Raw genomic sequence first — 15,137 nt, 5'->3', positions numbered from 1 at the left:
CTGCGCCACCAAATGAGTCAAGAGGACGGGCCAATGCCCCTCCAGGAAAACCCAGGCAGCAACACTCGGTGCACCCAACTGAGGGGAAATATCCAACTACTTAAACTCGGAACAGTATAAGCGGTGTCAACAAAGCGTCGTGCCGGGATCCGAGCGTTCAAAGATCGTCGCCAGCTCCGGTGACACTGCCAAACCGACAGGATTCCAAAAGGTGACTCGACGGTCATCGCAGAACCCAAGGCGTGAGGCGGCGCAGACCGGGAACAGTCAGGGATGAAATACAACCAGCCTCCCGCCCGGTGCTCGCCCCACGGGCCACCGCCGCCTGGGTGGGCGCGAACCCCGCGGCCTCCAACTCCCCTCCCCGAGGGGGCCGGGGCGCCGCGTCACGTGCCGAGGCTGAAACTTCGCAGCCGGGGCGGAGGGTGGAGGGTAGGGGGCGGGAGCCGCAGGAGCACAGCGAGGCCTGGAGTTAATGCTCCCGGTGACTCACCGGCCGCCTCCGTGGGCAGCTGCGGGCGAGGGGGCCGGCGCGCCGGGCTGGGGCCGTGCCCTTGGGGCCGTCCTCGACCCTGCCCCCGCGCCCGTTATTCATAACCCCGCGCCCGCCAGGCAAAAGCCCCCGGCGGGCGCCCGCGGGCTCAGCAGCGCACCCTGCACGCGGAATAAATAACAATGTCATTAATCGCCGCCCGAGAGCCCGGCCGGCCAGAGAGCGGGCGCCGCCGGGAGCTGACTTTGTCTGGAGCCCGCACGCCGCCTCCCGAGCGTCCCCGCAGCGCCCCCCGCGTCCCTGAGGGGACCCCCCGCGCCGCCGCAGCCCGGCCTTACCCGCCAGCTCGTCGGGCTCCAGGCCGCTGTCCGCGTCGATCCCGCACAGCACGAAGTAGTGCGCGAAACGGCAGGCTGCCGGGGAGGAGCCCGAGCCCGGGCCGGGCGCCGCGCCGCTCCCGCTCATCCCGGCTGCGCTGCTCCTGCCGCCGCCGCCGCCGCCGCCCGAGAGGGCTCGCTGCCGAGACTGCCGCTCGGGCTTCGGTCTCCGCGCGCCCGCCCTAGGGCGACCCGGGCGCGCCCATGGCCGCGCAGCCGCCGCTCGTCACCGCAGCTTCGCTCCTCGCTCAGCGCCAGGGAAAGGGCCGCGAGCTCGCGCGCAGTCGGTCCGGATCCCGGTGCGGGGTGGGGGAGGGGCGCGCGGGGCGGGGGGGGAGTGTCGCCGTGAGAGGCCCGCGCCGCCGCAGCTGCACTCGCGAACTGGGAGCCACGGCGTCTGGCGCCCGCCGGTCAGCTGAGCCGGCGCTCGGGCTGTGGGAGCGCGGGGGCGCGGAGGACCGGCGCGTGGGGCGGGGGCTTGGAGGGGAGGGCGCGCTCGCGAGGGGCGGGAGCGCGCGTTTCGGCCGTGTGTGTGCGCGCGCGTCCAGCGGGCTCGGAGGGAGAGCCCAGGGCTGGAGGGATTCGTGCCCGCCCGCCGGCCGGGGCTGCGGCGCGTGGGCGACCCCACACACGCGGCTCCTGGCCTCCTCCTGCCCGCAAGAGGCAAAGCCGCAGAGCAAGATTATGCCTTTTAAATGGGATGCTACCTATCCTGATTTTTTAAAAAAAGAAATGCAGCTTTGGGAAAGGTTAACGGCGCTCTGAAACCATTTCCCACAACGATCTGGACCATCAACATGTTTTAAACTGTGACAAGTGCAGATGCCAATCTCATTTTAAGATCCTAGTCTTTGAATCCTTCCCCCAGCCCTCAGCCCCATTCACAAGCTATCCTTCCTCACTGAATTGGTGCCAGCTCAATGGTGAAGGGGGCCGGGGGTGGGGGGAACAATACTCAATATCCACAAAGCTTTGAGACTTCTAAAAGGACTTAAGTTACCAACTTCCCCTCCTCGACCCATTCCGTAATATATCCTGACATTTTCCAGGTCAGTGTAAAGTAGCCAAGGCGCTCCAGTTCCCCAGCTCTGTACTCATTTGATATTATCAGCTCTCCCAGCAGGTACAATCGGCGGCTGATAAAGCAACAGGAATTAGACCCTGAACTCTGCTCTTCACAAGACTATGGCTCTCTTACCCTGCCCTTTCCTCTGACTTTACATTATTCAGAACGAGCTCACCAATCAGTTCTTACTCTCTTGAAAGGTGAAAAACTGAATCCATCCCACTCCACATTGTCATCCCTTCCACACCACTCCGTACTCTCTTCCTTCGGGATTTGGGTATAAGGGGGCGGGGCGGGGGGGGCGTGTGGGTGTGCATCGTGAACACCGCTGCTAGACACACAAGCAAACCTTCCAGGGAGGTGGACTGAGAGAACGAACCTCAATTATTTGACTGAATAATGTTCTTCCTGGAAGATATGTATGCATGCATACCATCAATTACTCTAGCTTGTACCCTCACTTTCTCTCCAAGTTTGAAGGGTAAGAAAAATCCAAAAATCAGAATGAGCCACAGCCTGGGAAATGCACCATTAGCTCCTGTTGCACCCTGCACTTTTCCTTCAAAACGCTTATAATGACTTTTTCTGTGTCTGCTCAGCTGGATTGTAAGCTCCACAGAGCAGGAATCACCATCCTGCTATTCCTATTTCTAGTATCTAGCAGAACCCTGGTCCACCTAGTCCTTCAATTTATGTTTATTGAATGAATGAAAGAAGGGTGGTTATCTAGGTAGTAACAAGTTGTCGATGCTACTAGGAAAATACAGAAACTGTAATATCTGTGACATATTTATGAACATATGCTAATTTGCTATTGTACAATGATTGCTGTTTCTCATATACAGAGTACTGAAATATGTAAAACAATTTCACTAATGGTGGGGGGAGGGAATGACAGGTTGTGTATGTGTTTCTTCTATCTTTGCTGGTAGATCCTTACAGATTGTTTGTTAGATTCTAGACTAATAAAACAAAGCACAATAGAAAGCTAATTTACTGTTTGAACTAGCCAAGGGATATGTCACGTTTTGTTCATTTGAAAAGTAACTGACTTATGAGTTTGTAAGCCCTGCATTAATGTTTTCAAGATGAAAAAATAGAAAGAAGCTCAAACAGAATGCATTCAATTATGATATATAAATTTCATCAAAATAGATAAAATCTCTAAAATCGCCCCTAAAGCTTTCAAGAGAATTGTCACACATTACAAGATTAAACTCTAATTTGAAGATACCTGGGTATGTTCTAATTATCACTTCAGAATGACAGTGTGTAGGTATATTCTGCATTAAGCTGCAACAAAACAAAGCTGAAAGGATAACCAAGAATTAACTATATATCATTGCATACATGTTTTCCTCCGAAATGATGGCATAGAAATAAGCTAAGTGAACAAAAATGACTTAAATCTTACAAAATGTTTAAATTGTGTTGAAGAGGGGAGAGATCATATCCCTATTCCCATGCCAAGACAACCTCTGTCGGTACCATCCTTCATTTCCACCATGTCATCCACACATACTCACAACCAAGAGAGATGGGAGTGCTAAAGTAACTATTCAGAGTCCCAGATGTTCATTGGACCACATTTTACTAGTAGTCAGAGTCACCACATGATATGCCACCAGGTTAGCCATGCTCAGTCAATTCCTCATTCCTGTGCTTCCTGCAGGCAGCAGACCCTGGCATGGCTGAGCCTCTCCAAGCATAAGTGATGCCCTCCATTGGAGTTTTTACCAGAGAGTCCTTCAGAGGCAGCAGATCATTGATCAAATACTTAGAGCATGGCCTTCCATTCTGCTTGTACATATGCTGCCTGACTGGGAACCTGCAATGGAGAAAACAATCCCAACTTTAACCTCTACATAGCACAAAACATGCCAAATAATCACAATTCCAACAAAAGATTTTCTTTTGTGAGTGACGTTTTCTTGAGTGACATTTTCTTCTGCCAGGGTTTTAACTTTCTGGGAAAATCTTATCACAATGAAAAGTTATTTGGAAAATCAATAACCATATTCCCTCATCATTAGTTTCAGAAAAAGTGTTAGTTTATGCCAATAAGAGTTTGGTAGCAAAACAGCCAACTCACGATTTTGCATAAATCTGTTCCTACCGTATACAATGGGTCCAAGTTTATAAAAAATCTCTTTTATGTAAGTCATTATGCTAATGCTTTGAGAATATGAAACTAAATAAGACACAATCCCTCTTCTTCAGGAGTCTAGAGTCTAGCAGGAAGGAAAATATTTTTCAAAAATAATTAAAATATAAAAAAGAGATAATAAAAAGTAAAATGTCGTATATTCCACAGGACAAGTTCAAAAAGTGATGTAGGATTTAGTGAGCAGAGGTCAAATCTTATTAAAGAATCCACTAGGACATCAAGAAAGTGGTAATATTTGAGATGGCCTTATAAGAGGAATAGGAGTTCATCAGGTAGAGATGGGAAGGAAGACGTTCCAGGCACAGAAGAAATGACTGGGGTATAAAAGTGCATAGAGGACAATAGTTCAGTTGGAGCCAGAGTATGAAGAGCCTTCAATGCCAGGCAAGTGGGGATGACTCACTTTCTTAAAGTCTTGCTGATACCTGAGAGCTAGTCTTAGCTAATTATTTCTTTTAATAAATTTATTTATTTATTTATTTTTGGCTGTGTTGGGTCTTCGTTGCTGTGCGTGGGCTTTCTCTCTAGTTGCAGTGAACAGGGCCTACTCTTCATTGCGGTGCGCAGGCTTCTCTTGTAGCGGAAATCAGGCTCTAGGGGCTTCAGTAGTTGTGGCACACGGGCTCAGTAGTTGTGGCTCACGGGCTCTAGAGCACAGGCTCAGTAGTTGTGGCTCTCGGGCTTAGTTGCTCCGCCACATGTGGGATCTTCCTGGACCAGGGCTCGAAGCTGTGTCCCCTGCATTGGCAGGTGGATTTTTAACCACTGTGCCACCTGGGAAGTCCCTAGTCTTAGCTAGTTTTGAGTGAGTTTAACACAGAATATTTGAAATCAGCTAAGCCAGCCCCCTCACTTTACAAATAAAAATGTCTAAGTTCCACAGAATTTTCGTGACTTACCCAAACACACATTGTTAGTGACAGGACAGGAACAAAGCCTAAAAGACTGGATTGTAGGATATCTTAAGGCCCTTTCAGCGCCGATGTTTATAAGTCTATGAAATCTCTTTACTTGAGTTGACTAATCTTTCCCCTCTATGCTGCTTATGACTTCTTTTCAGAGATCCACTTTGGAATTTGATTATTTTTTTCTTTTGAAATGAACATTTTTCAAACATACAGAAAGACTAGGATAATGAGCACATATATACCCATCACCTAGTATTAACATTTTGCCATTTTGTTTCATCTTTTTTTTACTGAAGTATTTGAAAGTAATAAGGCATAACATTTGTCAACATTTTGAGTATGTCTGTACTATCTAAAGTTTCACTTGGGGACTTCCCTGGTGGCGCAGTGGTTGAGAATCTGCCTGCCAATGCAGGGAACATGGGTTCGATCCCTGGTCCAGGAAGACCCCACATGCCACGGAGCAATTAAACCGGAGCACCACAACTCCTGAGCCTGCGCTCTAGAGCCCACGAGCCACAACTACTGAAGACCACACGTCTAGGGCCCGTGCTCTGCAACAAGAGAAGCCACCACAATGAGAAGCCCATGCACCACAACAAAGACTAGACCCCGCTCGCCATCACTAGAGAAAACCCACGCACAGCAATGAAGACCAACGCAGCCAAAAAAAATAAAAATTTTTTTAAAAAATCCTAGTTAAAAAAAAATAGGGAGATGCAAGAGGGAGGAGATATGGGGATATATGTATATGTATAGCTGATTCACTTTGCTATAAAGAACAAATGAACACACCATTGTAAAGCAATTATACTCCAATAAAAATGTTAAAAAAAAATTTCATATGAATGTTTCCTTACTTTCTCAATGAAATCTCTAGACCTTCTTTTCTCCCTTTACCTCATGTAAAATACCAAACATTAGTTCCTATTCATCATCTAGTCCTATTCTTTCTCTTTTTTCCAATAATACTATAGTAGATTTATGTGTAATTATTTTCTCAGGACCGCCTCCTTCTCCTGAGAACCCTGTTCCTTTCATTCCAACCAAATTGCTCTCTCAGGAGCTATTGATACAATGATATGATACAACAACTCACAGACACACACATACACACACACATCTCTCCCTCCTCTCAAAACAATTGATTGGTCTAGAAGAAGGCTTGTGGCCCAAGCTGGGCCAATAAGCAATTTCTCATTGGTCTTGGACTTGGGACCCAGAGAGTTGAGGTGGTCTCTCTGCAGGTGGCCAGCGTTGTAAGCTGAAAAACTCAGGAGATACCAGTGGTCATGCTTCTGTTATGTGAAGAAAGATAATCTGCAGTGAGAGAGAAGAATGAGGCTGACACTCAGGACAGAGGAAACAAATGGAGCAAGCATCCTCTACTGTTATCATGAATTTGACTTTTTTTTGCCTCAGGTAATTTAAATTGGGATTCTGCCCCTTGCAGCCAAAAGAGCATATATGTAAGTGTGATTTGGCCTGGAGAATATTGATAGGAAGAATTAGGCAAAACCTTCAGGCTACCCCAGGCTAAAAGGTATAAAAACCTCTCTATGCATCCACCCAACCCCAATTCAAAAGACATGAAGAGAAGCTGTAACTCTGTATATGTTTTCAAGATCTCTATATAACTATAACATAAACCTATAAAAACTAATTGTACCTTATCTGTCTACTTCTTGAAACAATAGCAGACTATATTTAAAATATCATAAACTTATTTTTTCAGTTGTTGATAGATTGCATTTTGTGTTCAGAAATCTTCCCCCAGGCCAGACCCTGGCACAGCACACAGAAGGGAACATATGAGACTGCAGAACATCTACATTTACCCTAGTATTGCTGCCCCACATAAGCTCCAGGTGGAAAGAAAATAGCTGAATCTTCAGTGCTTACAACCTTTAATTAGATTAGCTCCATCCAGCAGAGAAATGAGGACCATGAATGGCAGACTTTGCTATCCATCATTCAAGAGAATAGTAAGCAAGGGGCAAAGGAGGGGCCATGAGTGTTACAGTAGTAGAAGTCCCTCCTTATGGAAAAGAGGCAAGAGGAAAGGAAGTTCCTCCCTAAGGAGTGTTTGTTTAATCAGAATCCATTCCCCTCCCTTCATTGTTTAGCCCTGATGTTGTTTGGGTGGGATTGGCCTTACTGCTAGCTGTAGGGTGAGGCTTTGTGAACCTATGTCCCTTTAAGGGTTAATGATTTGGAGATGGACAATTGTCCTAAGCTGGTCTACTTAGTGTGAGGTTCAGAACTTTCATTTGATAACTGGAGGAAGGAACACCCTCTTCTCGTCTTGGATGTAAATGAGGAAGTATACAGAATTGCTGGTAGCCCTACAAGGAAAGCCAGGCCAAGGATGAAGCCAACATACGGAACAGGGCAGAGACTAGAGGAACTCTGAAAAGCAGATTATATCTTGAACTCCGGATCAAATCACACAAGAAGCCAGGTCAATATCTGGAATTTGTCAGTTAATGTGAGCCAATACATTCCTTTTATTGTTTCAGCCGGTTTGAGTTATTTTCTTTTACTAGCAACTAAAAGTATGCCCCCCAAATAAGGGGGTTGATCTGTAAGTTCCCTCCCAGTTAAAAATAAAATTATACATATTCTTAATCTAAAAGGAAAGAATATATAATTCCATATTCTGGAAAAAGCCCCAGTGGTATCTCTTCTCAAGGAGGTAACAACGATATGCCACTAGAATCTCAGGCAGCTAGGGCAGGCTCCCCCTGAGAATCAGGGACCATAGGATGAGGAAGAAATCTTAACAGTCTTCTGTAGAGGATAGTTTCATTGGTTGGATGGGTTCCTTCTCACTAAACCAAGATTGAGAATATAAGAGTAGCAATTAGGGGCTTCCCTGGTGGCGCAGTGGTTGAGAATCTGCCTGCCAATGCAGGGGACATGGGTTCGAGCCCTGGTCTGGGAAGATCCTACATGACGCGGAGCAACTAGGCCCGTGAGCCACAATTACTGAGCCTGCGCGTCTGGAGCCTGTGCTCCCAACAAGAGAGGCCGCGATAGTGAGAGGCCCGCGCACCGCGATGAAGAGTGGCCCCCACTTGCCGCAACTAGGGAAAGACCTCGCACAGAAACGAAGACCCAACACAGCCATAAAAAAAAAAAAAAAAAAGTAGCAATTAAAATACAAATTTTCCATCAAAATTTAGAACACTCCTACATTTTGTTTCATCAATTCTGCTTCTCAGAATCTCTCCTACAAAAATACACAAGCAAAGGATACGTGTGCAGTGATATGACCTGAAACATTGTTCATGGTATTAAAAAAACAGAGACAATCTTATTTCTACCAAGAGGAAATGGTTATATAAATTATGGTATATCTATGTGGTGTAATGCTAAGAAAGAAGTTGCACAGATGGAAAAATAATTATCTACTATATGGTTGAATATATAAAATACATAAAATCAAGAAAGAAAAATATATAGTATGATCCTATCTGTGTTAAAAATAAACTCTAAAAAAAAATACATATGTTTGTGCTTAGAAAATATGAAAAGCTTCCACTTTTTATTTTTCATATCTCAAATATGAAATTTATAAATTGTTAAAAAATTTTACAACAGGCATCTGTTGCATTTTTGTAATTCAAAACCTTTCCTTTTTAAGTATGTATGTGTATTTTTCTGTGAGAAAAGATTGTCAACATTGTGAATCATGATTATTCTCATAAATAACTCAAACTTGTAACTATTTTATTGACTTATTCTTAAGATTAATTTGAATGACTATAGATATATTCATATATGCATATATACACATGCATGCATAAAGGAGTATGAATGTTGACAATTCATTCATTATTCAACAATTCTTATTGAGTGCCTACTGTTTGCCAGGCAGTGTTCTAGTGATATGTCAATGAGTCCTATAGATTTATAGTGTTGCTCATAATGAGATCCAAAATAGTCTCAAGAATATAAGTAACTATAAATGTCGAAATGTAGCAAAGTATAAGGTTTATGTATGTATAATTTTCAATCATCAAAACCATTTAATTTGGCTATTCAATGATGAACTCGATTTCGTGTTATAAATGTGTCATCTTCTTCAGTTTCAACTATAAACCTCATGGTTGAAAGCACTGAATTGAAGAGCCAGCTAAATAAAATTACCGATCTTGATTTGGGTGTGTTTTGGATCCAACCCTTACCACATGCCAGAATTTAAACCTGAGTTCTCAGTCCCAGACTTCATATACAATTTCTAATACTTTAAATCACAGAAATCTCACTCATCAATTCTCTCCCACTCTGAATTCGGGGGCACTTGTAATTAGTCCCACACAATTTAGTCTTGCAATATTAATTAATTCAGATATATAAATCTTTTCTTTCCAACTTGTGCAGCTGAGAGCTTATGGAGGTCAAGAACTGTTTTCTCTTTCCTTACATGCACACATCACAGTTTATTCTTTCAGAAAACTGTGTAATGCATCCCTCAGCTTCCTCAACAAAGAGTGTACATTTAAACTAAAAATAGAACACAGATCCTCTGTGTTTTTCAGTTATAATCAATATGACTATTCGTGAGGCAATTATTTTAAGCTTAGCAATTTAGACATAATCCCATCATTGAATTAGGCTTGAAATCTTAGAAAGAAATTGCAGCATGTTTATTCATCTTTGTTGCTTCTAAGCAACTGTTATCCTCCAAGCTTAGAACCCCCTCCATGATTTCTAGGGAGCAATTTTAGATTACATAATAGTTTTTGGAATACATTCTGGAAAGTACCTATTCTGTTTTAGGAAAACTATAGACTCTTTCTCTCACTCTCTCTCTCTCTCTCTTTTTTAAAAGAATTCTTCTCCTATGACTATTTCCTTGAACTTCAGACTCCAACGATAAGTAAAGGTAACAAGAAAGATGCCGGGAGAAAAGCCAATTTAATTGTGCTATCCTGAATAATTGTTTCTGACTTCCAGCTTGCCCATTGTGATTTTTTTGGCAGGAAAGAAATTAATATCAGACTCCAACAACCTTCAAACAAGTAAAAATTATAATCTGGTGGGTGCCTATTTAAAGTAACAGAATCCAAGGCAACACAAGAGGCTTAATTTTAGATATGCATGTTATTAACTAAGAGTAGGAAAGCGCATTATCTAGTAGTGAAGAACCAAGAGCATGAAACAACCATTTTAAATTTATATTCCCATTTCTTCAAGGTTTGAGATGGATAACATAACTTCAACTTTCTGTATTTAGCTGTCCTGTCCTTAAATTTAGTTAAAAGTTAAGTTTGCTTAACTTTTTATCACTTTACAAAATTGGCTATCTAGGCTTATAAAACACCAAACTCCTTGTCTTAGTTCAGGCTGCAATTATCATAGACTGGGAGGTTTAAATAATAAAAATTTATTTTTCACAGTTCTGAAGGCTGAGAAATCCAAGATCAAAGTGCCAGCAGATTGGGTGTCTGGGGAGAGCCCTCTTCCTGGTTTGCAGACGGCCATCTTCAAGTTGCGTCTTCACATGTGGCAAGGGGGTGGTGGTGGCAGGAGTATCTTATTTAGGGTGTAAAAATAACTTATCGTTAGAAATGTTAAAATATTGTGGAACGACCTTTTCAACATCGTTGGGTAAAAAGTGAGTTCTGGAGATGCCTCTAAGGCAAAATATGCCCAGATTGCAATAAAGAACTAAGTTAAAACAGAATTTAAAAATTTTCACCTAAAAAAAGTAAATTACTGAAAAATGAAAAACTTGCTAGGTTAACATCTGAATTTAGACACTAAAATGTCTGTCTTGTCTAGTGATGTATTACTAGGCAGTACCTACACAAAGGTAGCAATTAATGTGACAACAGTTGAACGTTAAGACCAAATTAGGGGGAAGTATTTACTCTCATTGCTATAATCGGAAGTGTACAGGAGGCACCCAGAAGCTACGATAAAGGAGATATGGATAAATACACACTACTTTTTATATTCGTCTTGAAATGTACAATTTTACAGAATCCTTTCAAGAAAAAAGAAAAAAGACCCTAAAGCAAGTGAAATATAGAAAACAATTTACAGTCTTGTATCCTGTGTCCTGTTTTTGAACAGCAGCACACTCTAAACATTGGATAAATATTGAACTCTTTCCTTAAACTTTTGTTCTGGAAATTTCCAAACATACACAAAGTAGAAAGAAAGAATGGAATAATGAGTCCCCATGTATTGATTACCTGGATTCAACATTTATCGATATGTGGTCTATCTTGTTTCATTTATAACCCCACTGTCTCCTCACCCCCACTGCACTAGATTATTGGAAATCAACTGTCAGATATAATATCATCTCACCAGAAAATACTGTAGTATGTATATCTAAGAGATTGACTCTTTTTTTAAAAGCACAATCATAATGCCATTTTCAAACGTAAAAAAATGAACACCTTAATACCAAATAATATACAGTAAGTAATATTAAAAGTCTCATTGATAGTCACCTAGTTTAGATAATAGTAGTAATACAAAATTTTTTTTCAGACTGAAGTTGCAGGAATTTGAATTTTGAGTTTAAGTATTTCCATGTATTGATTTATTGTGTTGAAATTATGTTAAAATGACTATATCTTATAAGTCACATTCCCATATTTGATAGGTTGGTTGCTTGGGTGGTTGATTTTATCCGAGGACTAGAAATGGAGCAAGTTGATCATTTACAGGACAAGAAACAGCACAAAACTGAAACCCAACGTCTCTGCTTTTGAAAACAATTTCTCTGAATCCAGAATGAGAGGAGAAATATTTTAACATCCACCTTGCCAACACCACAGCTCACTTTCAGCTGGCTTTACACTGCTATAGTTGCACTCTGTTAAAATATTACAATTCCTTTTAAAAGGTGAGAACTTACCTTATCGCCTCCTCCTCCTCCTCCCCCCAACCCACCCCCTGGTTTCTCCTGCCCTGAGTGGAGCAGGCCTGGGCTCTGGTTGGCAACTCTGCCCGCACCCTAGTGGACATGCTCGATGCCCACCTGGTCCCCCTCACCCTGTGCAATCCCACAGAAAACCTGCCGTTGCTACTCCTGGGAACTGCAGCCTCCACAGGGTACCACGCTGGTTGTTACGTATTTTAAATGTCACTTTTTACCTAAACCCCTGTATTATTTCCTCCTGTTTGGGAGTTCAGGTGAATTTAGTTTAGGGAGACTGAGATAAGCCAGGATTTCAGAGTCAGACCTGGTTCAGATCAGGATCTATCTCCTGCGTTCTAGGCAAACTCTGAGTTATAATGTCTTCACCTGTAAAATGGAGACAATAATATCTAACTCATTGGATTGGAGGGAGTATTAAATGAGATCATCTTTCAATGTCCAAACGTCTAAATTTCTGACGTAGAACTTGATTTTCTCTACCAAACCTCCTCCTCACACAGTTCTCCCCATTTCAGCTCATGGCATCACCATCCACATTTGCTTAGGCCCCAAACCAGAAGCCATTCTTGACTCTTTTCTTCCTCTTACTACCAACATCTAAACCCCCAGCAATGGAGTCTACCTTCAGACCACTTTGTACTACCTCCATTGCTATTATTCTAGTTCAGCAGTCCTCAACCTTTTTGGTCTCAGGGTCCCTTCACACTCTTGGAAACTAGTATTGTGGACTCCCAAGACCTTTGTTTATGTGAGTTATATTAATACTTATCATTAGTACTAGAAATCTGAGCTGAAACAATTTAAAATATTTATTTACCCATTAAAAAATAAGTCCATATCATGTTAATATAAATAATATATTTTTCTAAGTAGACATATGTCCCCACAAAATTTAGAGAGAATAGTGGCATTGCTTTACTTTTTTGCCAATCGCTTTAATGTCTGACTTAAAAAAAAAGGTTGCATTTTCACATCTACTTCTGCATTCAATCTGCTGCAATATCACATGTCACGCACCCTCTGGAAAATTCTTTTATTTATTTATTTATTTATTTTTGGCTGCATTGGGTCTTCGTTGCTGCATGCAGGCTTCCTCTGGTTGCGGTGCGCGGGCTTCTCATTGCGGTGGCTTCTCTTGTTGCGGAGCACGGGCTCTAGGTGCACCGGCTTCAGTAGTTGTGGTATGTGGGCTCAGTAGTTGTGGCTCAAGGGCTGTAGAACACAGCTTCAGTAGGTGTGGCGCATGGGCTTAGTTGCTCTGTGGCATGTGGGATCTTCCCGGACCAGGGATCAAACCCGTGTCCCCTTCATTGGGGACTGTGCCACCAGGGAAGCCCATCGTCTGGAAAATTCAACTGTATACTCATGAAAGAAGGAGAATAAGAAAGGCAAGTAAAAAAAAAAAAAGAAAGGCAAGTAATGTCTTAATGTTATTATGAAAATACTTTTGACCCTGCAGACCCGCTAGAATGTCTCAGAGGGATCTCCAGGGCTCCCCAGACAACACTTTTTAACATTTAAAAATATGGAGCTATACTTACCATAAACTTCACTTACCATACTTTGTAAGATCAACAGGGGATTCCCTGGTGGTCCAGTGGTTGGGAATCTCGCTTCCAATGCTGGGAGCCTGGGTTCGATCCCCAGTCGGGGAGCTAAGATCTTATAAGCTGTGTGGCACAGCCAAAAAGAAAAAAAGAAAAGATCGACAGTTCAATAGTTTTCAGCATGTTTACAAAGTTGTGCAATAATCACCATTATCTAATTCCAGACATCATTATCACTCCATTAGCAGTCTTTACCCATTGCCCCTCATACCAGCCCCTGATAACCACTAATCTACTTTCTTTTTCTATGGATTTGCCAATTCTGGGTACTTCATAAAAGTTAAATTGAACTTTAGTTGGTCTTTTCTGTCTGGCTTCTTTTACTTAGCATAATATTTTCAAAGTTCATATGTAGCATGTATCAGTACTTCATTTGTTCATATAGCTTAATAATATTCCATTACATGGATATACTACATTTTATTTATTCATCAATTGGGTTGTTTCCACTTTTTGGCCATTATCAATAATGTTGCTATGAACATTAATGTGCAAGCTTTTGTGTGGACATGTATTTTCAATTCTCATGGGTATATACCAAGGAGTAGAACTGCTAGGTCATAGAGCAACTCTATGTTTAACTTTTTGAGGAAACACTAAACTGAGAAGACCACACTTTGAGAATCGCTTCCCTAGTCTGAGCTATCCTCACCTACTGCCTGGACCATTGCCTGATTTCCCTGATCTTGCCTGGTGCCCCTACAGTTTTTACTCCACACAGCTGCCAGAGCCATCTTTTTCAGAGACCACATTAGAGAATATCACTCTATTTTGTAAAACTCTCCAATAGTTCCCCATTATACACAGAATAAAATCCAAACTCCTCCAGGGCCCAAACATGATCTAGTCCCGGCCTACCTATCTGACTGCATCTCCTCACCATCTCCAGAACGTGCTTCCTTCTAATCTTTGTATAGCTGGCTCCTTCTCATCATTCAGATCTCTACCGGAAAGCAACTTCCTTAGAAGGTGTTTACTTATTTGTTTAATTGTTAATTTTCACCACTATATCCAGTTCCTAGAACTGTCACATGGTAGAGAGTCAATAAATATTTTGGAATGAGCACATTAAGAAAAGGCAAAGGCATCTGGTGTTCCAGTTATCTATTGCTGCATAACAAACTATCCCAAAACTTAGTGATTTAAAACAACTGTTCAATTTGGCTAGGCTCAGCTAAGTGATTTTTCTATTGATCTTGCCAGTGGTCACTTGTGTATCTGCAATCAGCTGGCTTATTGACTGGGGGCTGGGCTCAGCTGGGCCTCCTCCTCCCTGGCCACATGACCTCTTCATTTGTCTCTACAACAAGGTAATTGGATTTCTTCCACGACAGCCCAGGGCTCCCAATAGCAAAAAGTGGAAGCTACTGCCCTTTCAAGACGTAATCTTGGACCTAACACAGTATCACTTCTGCCATATTCTATTGGTTAATAGTGTCAACAAGGCTAGCCCAGATTCAAGGGACTACATAGGGTCTTCAATACCAGGAGGAGTGTTTCATGGGGGTGGGCGGGCGAACAAGTGAAATTGACAAGCATACCATGCAAAGGCACAGTACATTTAACCTTTTATTATTATCTGGTAGCTGGAGAGGAAGTAAATCCTCTTAAAGGG

General features: G+C 42.6%; 1 protein-coding gene and 1 long non-coding RNA gene across 8 annotated transcripts in view; one reads left to right on the top strand and one right to left on the bottom strand.

The window, feature by feature from the left end:
* The window catches only part of DENND5B (DENN domain containing 5B), a 228,545-nt gene extending 215,245 nt beyond the window's left edge, over window positions 1–13,300 (bottom strand). For 3 of the 7 annotated variants that reach the window (XM_082419605.1, XM_082419606.1, XM_082419608.1), the window contains exon 1: window positions 832–13,246. In XM_082419605.1, the coding sequence (XP_082275731.1) occupies window positions 832–958 (127 nt within the window). In that variant the 5' untranslated portion in view covers window positions 959–13,246. Of the gene's footprint in view, window positions 1–831 lie in introns of all 7 variants that reach the window. The other 4 variants (XM_082419609.1, XM_082419610.1, XM_082419604.1 and 1 more) reach the window with 3 other exon arrangements.
* The window catches only part of LOC309640733, a 242,823-nt gene that overhangs the window by 202,090 nt on the left and 25,596 nt on the right, over window positions 1–15,137 (top strand). The window lies entirely within an intron of this gene.

This window comes from Balaenoptera physalus (genome assembly GCF_965194825.1).
Source record: "Balaenoptera physalus genome assembly, chromosome: 13".
In the NCBI taxonomy this organism is placed as follows: domain Eukaryota; kingdom Metazoa; phylum Chordata; class Mammalia; order Artiodactyla; family Balaenopteridae; genus Balaenoptera; species Balaenoptera physalus.
This window is presented reverse-complemented; position numbering and strand designations above follow the sequence as displayed.